Genomic DNA, 9,773 nt, shown 5'->3' with positions numbered 1-9,773 from the left:
GGGTGTGTGTTGGGAGACCACCTTTGAACCAGAACTACTTTTGTCCGGCATGTACTTTATAAAAACATGCCTCTCTCTTGCTAAAGTAACATCTGTTTGGCACAACAAGGTGTTCAGCTTCTCGTACTGTATACCAGGCTGCTAGCCAGGACATGTTAAAAGGAATAAGCTCATTAAAGAATATCAATAGCTACTTTGCTGTGTCGGAGTTTGATTTCAGAACAACTTCACATCAGTTTGGATGGAATGAATTGATGAAAGACTCATTACAATGCTTGGTTAACTCAGAGCCAAACTCAAGTAAGTTTTAACACTGTAGGCTATTACAAGCTTTTGTTGTGCAAATTCAGGAATATTACCTATACACATACCATAAAGGCTACACAAACGAAGAGAGGATGACTGTAATCATTAGACCATGCATTCAAATTACGTTGTGTATTAGCCTACCGCTTTTCTGTGACTTGTTGGCAATTGTGTATTTCGACAATATTTGAATACAGGCCTACGATTATCTGTTAAAATGTGTGTCAGTCACAATGTGCAGCTTAGTAGATGGCCATGTAGTAGTAGTAGCCAATTTGTCCATAGATGCGACCAAAGCAACGTGTTAACTATCCCCGGGTATTTCATAAACTAAGGCAAGGTAACCAGTTGTTTTAGATTGACTCACAACAAAACGTTACCCGGTTGCTGACGTAGTTGATAGATAGTAAATGGACGTTGTTTCATACGGTGCTCGATAGCTCACCTCGTAGAGCTACGGACTTTGGTAGCGATCTTATTTTGCCCCAAGTTCGAAACCAGCTCGACCCGAACTAAATTGTTTGTAGAGTTTAGTTTTTGTAGGTGGCTGTGATGTGGTGCGTACTTAGACAAACATTTTGAGCCAGCAGATTTGGGAAACGATTTGAAAATCGCCAGGGATAGGTTGTGATTGTGTGACGAATCTGGTGCCACATGCAGCCCAGCGGCAGCTGTTAGGTAAACACAACACACGGAAACCTTTTTCTTTCTTTAACTGTCTATGACGGTAACCAGTTGTTGTGGAAACCAGTAGGGGTATAACACCGGTCCAGCCGGTTTTTGACAGCAGCTCATGCTCAATTTCCGGATGTTTCCCATGTTGACCGCTAGGAAATCCATTCTGGTGTTTTTATTAATGTGGTCAATAAATGAATCCCAAAAAAGATTTCACATCATTTTAGTACAAGAGGACTGCATTGTACCAATGATAGCATGGATGATACAGGCTCTGCAGGGGAAACCAAATACCGACCCAGCCCCATTCAGTGAGACAGTCACTAGACGCCTTCTTGTAGTGAAAGCAGCAGTTTTCTCATTTGTTTTGTACCTTGTCCTGAAGCCGGTAGATTTTGACTCCCATCGTCTCGGTGAAGAGCGTCCATCCTTCCTCCAGCTGCGGCTCATCCAGCTCCCTCCACGCGTCCCTGAACTCCTCATCTGTAAACTGCAGCGACATGACGGCTCCTCTCACAACGCTAGACCTGTCACAAGACAGAGCGCGTCAAACACCAGATTTCCGGTCACAACTTTTCAAAATAAAAGAGTTCACGATTGATGTAAGCACAGTGCTATATTTCTTTACATTTGCATCAATAGGCAGTTAAAGAAGGGAACCAAATACTTGGTAGAACTTTCTTGTGAATAGCGACAAGAAACTAGCCTTATATGATACCTATAATATTTGATATTCTACTCAAAAATATAATATATATTTGTTGCCATACTATGTAAAACATTATAGACCTACATAGGCCTATAATGTTTTATCTTACACTGTGTTATACTATGTTTGTAGCCAACTTGTATAAAATAGCATGGCACTGGGGATTGTTTTTCCTCCTTCCTCCCTAATATTTTGAGTCACCAGCCGTCACTGTGCATACTACGTTATATTGCTCTACTAAACTTATACTATACTATGTATGTTATATTGTTGTACTCTACTATATATTGTTATACGATACTACTATCTTACTACACTACTACACCTTATATTATGTCTCATATCACATACTACAGTACATCATTGTCAGACATGTAGTCTACCCTATTATATTGTGTTGATATTTTAGGTAGACTGTTTGCATGCATGTTGACTCTGCTGCTATTAATCACACCACTTTACCATGTCATTTGTCTCCAAATGCTCTTGTATAGTTTCTATTTTGTTATCTCATCTTGTCTTACTAAATTATACATTTCACACTTCTTTGTAATATATAGCCTACGTTTAAACAATTATTTGCCCTGTAACCTTTGAGTCACAGACTGTACAGGAAGCGGTCTTGTGAATCCTTGCTAATGGAAGTAGAACATACTGCAACCATACAATTTTGTTTGCATGGTGTAGAAACATGTCATGTGGACACAAACTACACACACTCCTGCAGTTAAATCCATCAGTCCTTACTGTTACCACAGTAAGATTAGAGAAATTAAATCCTTTGACACAAAATCCTTGGTGCGTGATTAATGTGTTTGATTTGAAATAAAATGGTGAACTTGTCAAGCAGATGACTCGCTGTGATGACTGGGTCAGCTGAGCTGAGTGATTATCCTCAATATTAGAAACATGTTTCCTTATGATTGGGGAAGGAGATGACAAAAATCTGAATCAAAAATTCCTGTTCACACTTGTTTTTGTGAGATAATCAGTGTTATGCAACAGAGAGAAAATCCCTCATCAGAAGGGAGGGAACAACCACAGTGTAAATGTATTTACAGTGTGTAAAACAGGTGTGTGTGCGTGCATATGTGTGTGTATGTGTGTGTGTGTGTGTGCGTGCGTGCATATATTTGTGTGTGTGTGTGTGTGTGTGTGTGTGTGTGTGTGTGTGTGTGTGTGTGTGTGTGTGTGTGTGTGTGTGTGTGTGTGTAAGCCTGCGCGTGTGTGTGTGTCTTAGACTGTAAATCAGAGTTAGTCTTAGACCGTAAATCAATGTGTGTTGTGGGATATTATGTAATAGTGTCAACAACAGTGATCACTGAGAGAGTGTCACATGGAAATACAGATGTCACGGACTGTCTTTGACAGCAAGTTATTTTCTTTCACATTTGTTCAACATTTGTCTCTTAAAAAAAAATCGGGTCAGATTCCATTCCACGATGATTCTCACTGCACCGACCTCTGCTGCTTGAAGAGTATGAGCCGAGCATTTTACTTCACATGTGGCCGTTGACATGGAAAGGATCCAGTGTTTTTTAAGCTTGACTCAATATGGAGCCCAAAGGTGGCTTTCTGTACAGCACCTCCATTGCTTTCAATATAAATAGTATATGAGCGTTCATCAACTCTATGAAGATGCAATACTGAATCGCAGGACTGACCGTGTAGTCAGAATGAGAATACAGAGGGAAAGTGTGAAGTGTAAAGTTTCTCACAGTCAAATTTAAGGTCAAAAATAAGGGTGAGGGGAAAAAATGTTGTTGTGTCATCATGTAGTTATGTAAATGTGCTATATTTATATAGCGCTTTCCTAGTCTTAACAACTACTCAAAGTGCTTTTACATCATACAGGATACATTCACCATTCACACACGTTCATACACTGTGGCCGAGGCTGCCGTACAAGGTGCCACCTGCTCATCAGATAAACACTCACACACATTCACACTCCGATGCGCAGCACCGGGGGCAACTCGGGGTTCAGTGTCTTGCCCAAGGTCACTTCGACATGGGACTGCAGGTCCAGGGATCAAACCACCAACTTTCCGATTGGCAGGCAACCGCTCTACCACTGAGCCACAGTCTTTTCCTTTATTCAAGCTTCAAGTTGTCAATTGTCTGTTACATAAGTACAATCATGTCAAATACTTTTGCTGGAAGGCTCCATTAAAGGAAAAGAACTCAACATACTAAAGCATATCAAATATGATATAATAAACCATAAGAACAATACAGATAGTTACAGGGCATACACAGCAAATAATGCAAATGAGTTGGATTGGAAACACTTTCATGCTGTATTTTTGTCATGTTGCTGAAGGTGTTTCTAAATTATCTTGCATTTCGTTTAGTTGCATACTTGTGATGAGAAAAACTGAAATAAAAAAGACAGTGGCATATAAAAAAATATCACATATCTATACTGTGAGCTAATTTCTGTACTGTGCAAAGAATGAGTTTCTACTGTACCTCATGTCCATAATGTCCCATACAATGTGGATTTCCAGTGACCATCTGAACAGACGGAAATGAATTGATTTTTTATTTCAAAATAATTGAATCCAAAGAATTGAAAGTAACTGCAACCAATGCTCGCAGTAACAAAAAAAAAGGGGAGATTTATTTTGAAATGCATAACCGGAAAACGTATTTCCCCCTATTGCTCTCCACTTCACGCTCCAGTCATCGATACTTGAAATAGTTCTGAATGGGGATGGCAGTCCGAGCAGCAGCGCTGACCCGGAGCACTGCACAGGGGGGACGCTTCGCTTCTCATGGATGGGAGTCAGGTTCCAGCCCGGAGAGAAAAGATTGTGGATTCCACAGTTCAACATAGAAGAAAATCAACATTTACTTTTAATTAGGTGAATCTGACTGAATATTTTATGTGCGGGTTTACTGAGAGACTTTGGAGGCTGTGCGACATGGAAAACGGCTGTGAGGTAACTAACCTTTCTCCGTTCTATACTGAGCCTTGGCGAGCATGTCAAGTATGTTTACCTCAGTACAATTAACAAGCAGCAGTTTGGGCTTAAAGGTAACTCATTCACTTATTACCAGCTAAAGCCGGGCTCCATAGGAAGTCAGTTTATATGACGGTGGTGCAGATGGATATGCTGGAAATTTAAAGGATTTATCAAATAGAATAACTTGATCCGTCGTTGATTACTGAAGCCTGAATAAACAATAGACATGCGTGTAACACACCTGCCCAACATACTTATTATTGGCTGTAATGTGGACTGTTAGAGTTGAACATGGGCCTTTTTCATTTTTTTAATGATTCCCCCCAATGCTTCTGTTTCTCTAAATGTTCACAGCAACACATTTCGCTTAATTTCTAAGTAAAGGGAATAGCTCTCTAAAACCTTTGAGCCTGTTTCTTCTCAGATTGTTTTTAGAATCTTAAAGAAGCAAAACTCTCCAAAACTTCTTAAGAAAACAGCAAACATGTGAGAAAAGTCCAAATTAACAGCCTAAACATTATTTTATGGAGCAGAAATGTTTCTGCTTCTTATTTTGTAACTTGGTAAACATCTTGCAGCCACTTATTTTCATTATCGATTAATTGTTTGGTCAGTCAAATAATGAAGACGTATTAAAATTGCTTGTTTTAAACCTGAAGAGATTCAGTTTATGGAGCGTCAAACTCTCACATTTTGGCATTTTTGCTGGGAAAATAGCTAAACAATAAATCAGCTTTCTATTATTACTATTTTCATTCTGTCAAGAATAAAATCCGAAGCAAATCGCAATCAGCCAATTAAAAACACACCATGTGTAATATTTTCCACCCAGGTTGCTGACACAACCGATGGCCATGACCCACCGACGAGGCCTGCCCCCCAGATTGGGAACCATTGGTCTGGAGCATGTCAGACTTCTGAACTACCTTTGAAAATGTTGTTTTTTTAATAATAATAATAAAAAAGATTAAATAAGGGGTGTTTTGAAAACCCTGCCAAAGATGGAAAGTCTAACTGACACTGTACTTCTTAATCCTAGCTCTCCACGCTGCAGACGCGAGGGGAGGAAGCATGAGCGCTTGTGAAATTGCTGGTGATTTTCGAAGCTCCTTGCATTTCACGGGGCAGTTTGTAATGTCATATCCTGCGCTCTCCAGGGAATGTCTCAGCTCGTGCAGGGCTGAGTGGTCCTGCGTCATTCAGGCGACTCCTCCGACTGGGTCAGGAGGCGGCTGGGAGGGATTGTGCAAGGGAGGTTACTTTGAATCAGCGTGTGGTGGTCAGAAAGTGCTGTTGAATTGTGAAATGCGGTGTTGATTTCTAACAAAAAGCATCTGCAAGCTCTCTTTTGGAAATTCCAGTGGGCCCCGGTGTTGTGCAACAAGTTTGACTCTTTGCATTTATATGAATAGTTTATTTTTCTGCCCACAGACTGGGAGACCCTAGCGAGGGAAAGAGGTAAAAGGGCAACAGCGAGGAACCATCTGTGGTTGGTTAACAGAAGGCCCCCTCATCCTGCAATGCCAGAAGAAGCTAATGAGGACAGCATGAGAACGCCAGCGACCCCGGACAAGGCCAGCAGTAGTGAACGCCCCGCGGCCGCCACGGTGAACATCCCCCTGGTCAATGAAGTCCAGCTGACGGCAGCCACTGGCGGGGCCGAGCTGTCCTGCTACCGCTGCACCGTCCCGTTTGGCGTGGTGGTCCTCATCGCCGGCATCGTGGTCACCGCCGTGGCTTACAGCTTCAACTCGCACGGCTCCACCATCTCGTACTTCGGCCTGGTGCTCCTCTCTGCTGGACTGGTGCTCTTAGCCTCCAGCGTCGTCTGCTGGAAGATGAGACTGGAGCGGAAGAAGGAGAGGCGACGGGAAAGCCAAACGGCCCTGGTTGCAAACCAGAGGAGTATTTTCACTTAAACTGTAGCCCTTGGACACACATCTTTTGTTTTGTTACTCCAAAAAAAAAAGGCCCAATTTGGAGATTTGGAGAACCAGCTGCAGACAGATGTTGTCCATCATGTGTTGGATTTCTGACCTGTAAAAGGCTTTGAGCGCAGACTTTCAAGGCCCAGAACTTAAAAGCTTTGAACACATTGTAGGGGATTTATTTGTCAAACAGACGTCAGGCATCTGGCGAGCTGGGAACGCAGCCAGAAGGAATGTATCATAATTAAAATGAATTACCACTGTGTGAAGCGATGAGGAGGAAGTCTCCCATTAATCTGCTGTTGGATGTGGCGGCGTTGATTGTAATGGCTGGGATTGTGGTTTGAAAGGCCCAGGAGAGGAGAAGGAAACTGGAAAACCCAGGACGATGATTAATGCCTCATTTACTTCACTTCAACTTGGACATATCAGTTTATGAAGTCCCAGCGTTAATCTCACATCTCGGATTAGGAACTGCCTGTTATGGAAGTATGGTACTTGATATGAGGGTTATCTTTCAAATCTGCCAATATATTCTTATCAGCATATCAGATTAGACGGCACATGATATTAGGGAGAATATTTAACCCTAAATACATACTCCCTTAAAGCACTTCGATCACCATAATCATCATATTCAGTATTAAACATCTATTAACACATTGTGTAAGTGGTAAAGCCAGAATTGTGAGTGTACTTCTATACTGTAAAGAATATTAAATGTAGCATATGTTTCGCTTCAATGTAATCATTTGCATGTATTACCTGTTACCGGGACGTCATGTGGTTTAATAAACTCATTGATACACAAACATGCAATAGTGTCACTCAAAAATGAGTTTGAATGTTTATTAGATCCTGATAGATACTGGATTATTGGGGCAGAAACTAATATTCAAAGGTTAGTTGAATAGTTCAGCATTTTGTGAAACACTCTTTTTGCAAGAGTGAAGAGCAATACTGCTTGAAGAGATGAGATTGAAATCTGTTCAATACATTGCTTCTTTTTTTTTTTAAAGATAAATACATAGATAAATGAAAATGAGGATTTTAAAGATTCCTTAAATTCATTTTTTTAAAGAATCTTCTCAAAAATATATTGAGCGGAACATTTTTTATTGAAAAACACACTTGTGAGTGCCCTCAGACGGACAAACCTCTATTTACAGACACAATATATAATCATTTCAAACATTTAGTATAGTATACCTTACGGCACATAAATATACTCATATCCTATAATTTCAGAGAACTCTACAGACGCAAATAGCGAGGTTCAGTCGAATAAATGCCTAAATGTACATTTGGATTGGTTGCTTTCCACTCATCTGAAAGAATACATTGTAATTTTCCTTGCGGGATTAATAAAGAATAAATTATTAATTATTATTGTGTTATAGAAGCAAAATGTCCCAAAATCTCAAAATTGACCAGTGCATGAAAAACCTTATGTTTTAGCCTGCCATGTCTGGCCTCATGAGTCCTAATTAATTAACATAATGTATTCGACCATTTTGTACAACTTCTAAATAACCATCGGCTCACTTCTCTGCTGGATCCTCCAAATAATCATTAAACACATAAATTCTCTGTGGTAAAAGGAAGTTGAACTCTCCTGTTTGACCCTGTTCTGTTTAAAATAGCCTGGACGTGGAAGTGTATTTATAGGCAGCATCTGCGTTGCTATGCGTCCCTGTGACACCAGACACTACAACAAAATGTTTTTCTTGCGTCAGAGGAGAACCTCCAACACACTTTTTCACTTTTGGGAGATCACCACCACACACGCAATCAGCTATGTACTGTATGGACCCTGAGACCAGATCGGTAACAAATTTATGGGAGGTGTCTCCCGCCTGCTTCTCATGTCAGGTTAGATGAAAGAAGTCTGAAGCTGGAAAACATGTGACTTGATATGAAGTTTGACTGGTGCTCTCCGACAGTGTCTTTAGCCACTTTACACGCTGCTGGCACCTAATGCAAATCATACCTAAGCGCAATATTTTTTTATGATATGGCGTGGGCACAGTGTGTACATCAGGTTTTGTGCGGTTGTCATTCCACTCAGGGCCACACTGCCGGGTTAGTTTATCAATAAACAACAAGTGGAATTAGTTACAACACAACAGTTAACAACTGTTACCGCCACTCTTCATTCTAACCCCAACCGGTCGTCAGACACCGCCTACCAAGAGCCTGGGTCTGACCGAGGTTTCTGCCTAAAAGGAAGTTTTTCCTCGCCACTGTCGCACTGTTGCTTGCTCTGTAGGAAACTACTAGAACTGTTGGGTCCTTGTAAATTCTGGAGTGTGGTCTAGACCTACTCCATCTGTAAAGTGTCTCGAGATAACTCTTGTTACGAATTGATACTATAAATAAAATTGAATTGAATTGAACAGAGACATAGGCTACTCTATTACATGTAAAATGTATGGTTTCAGTCAAAGAAAAACAAGTATTAGCAATAGAACACTCCTGAAGTATCAAAATTAAAAGAAAGTAAGCCGCTTTTAACACATGCACTGCAACCCTGAACTTCTCTGGACATTTTCCCGGCAGAGTTGTGTGCGAGAACGCAAACGTCCGATTCAGTTTGCACGGACGTTAAACAGATTCTACTTTGCCAGCTCCCTAGCACAAAGTCAGTGCAAAGTCCGATTGACCCCACGTGTGAATTGAGCAGGGCGTTGTCTGGAGAATTCACGGCGAGTGAGCGTGTTGATGACGTTTCTATCAGGCAACTCGCACCAGACTGGGAGAAAACAAACTTCCGAGGGGGTGAAGAAGGGTCAATCCCACGACGACAATGAAAATGTCGAACTGGTTTAGGTTTTAGGTTTATTGGTTTGCACACATTCCTAAAAAAAGATAACAATACAACATAAATCACAACATGTCACTTTTGCATTGAAAGAGAAAGTGTGTGCTAGAGAGGTCAGAAACCCATGGGGGCTTATAGCAAACCCTCACCAGGTCACTAAAACCTACTTTACAGAAAACAAATAAATAAATAAAAGCACAGGACATGAATAAAGACAAGAGACTAATTCCTTCGCAGCTATACACAGTATACTCAATAAGAAATCTCCAGAATTTCCACATACCCACTTAAAAATGCGCAGTGACACAACAACATACTTACCATTATATTTTTGACCTATTTTGAATTGTCATCTGTGTTTTTTC

At 40.8% G+C, this 9,773-nt stretch overlaps 2 protein-coding genes across 2 annotated transcripts in view; one reads left to right on the top strand and one right to left on the bottom strand.

Moving 5' to 3' along the window:
- pctp (phosphatidylcholine transfer protein) overlaps nucleotides 1-1,544 on the bottom strand; it is a 13,149-nt gene extending 11,605 nt beyond the window's left edge. Inside the window, exon 1 of the mRNA XM_032537643.1 lies at nucleotides 1,355-1,544. Within this exon, the coding sequence (XP_032393534.1) occupies nucleotides 1,355-1,483 (129 nt within the window). The 5' untranslated portion in view covers nucleotides 1,484-1,544. The remainder of the gene's footprint in view (nucleotides 1-1,354) is intronic.
- A 2,830-nt stretch (nucleotides 1,545-4,374) lies between these two features.
- tmem100a (transmembrane protein 100a) lies at nucleotides 4,375-7,399 on the top strand. Its single transcript, XM_032537644.1, has 2 exons — nucleotides 4,375-4,635; nucleotides 6,091-7,399. Exon 2 carries the CDS (start codon nucleotides 6,180-6,182, stop codon nucleotides 6,576-6,578), a length of 399 nt encoding a protein of 132 aa, XP_032393535.1. The 5' UTR covers nucleotides 4,375-4,635; nucleotides 6,091-6,179; the 3' UTR covers nucleotides 6,579-7,399.
- The last annotated feature ends 2,374 nt before the right edge of the window (nucleotides 7,400-9,773 follow it).

Source organism: Etheostoma spectabile, chromosome 15, assembly GCF_008692095.1.
Source record: "Etheostoma spectabile isolate EspeVRDwgs_2016 chromosome 15, UIUC_Espe_1.0, whole genome shotgun sequence".
In the NCBI taxonomy this organism is placed as follows: domain Eukaryota; kingdom Metazoa; phylum Chordata; class Actinopteri; order Perciformes; family Percidae; genus Etheostoma; species Etheostoma spectabile.
This window is presented reverse-complemented; position numbering and strand designations above follow the sequence as displayed.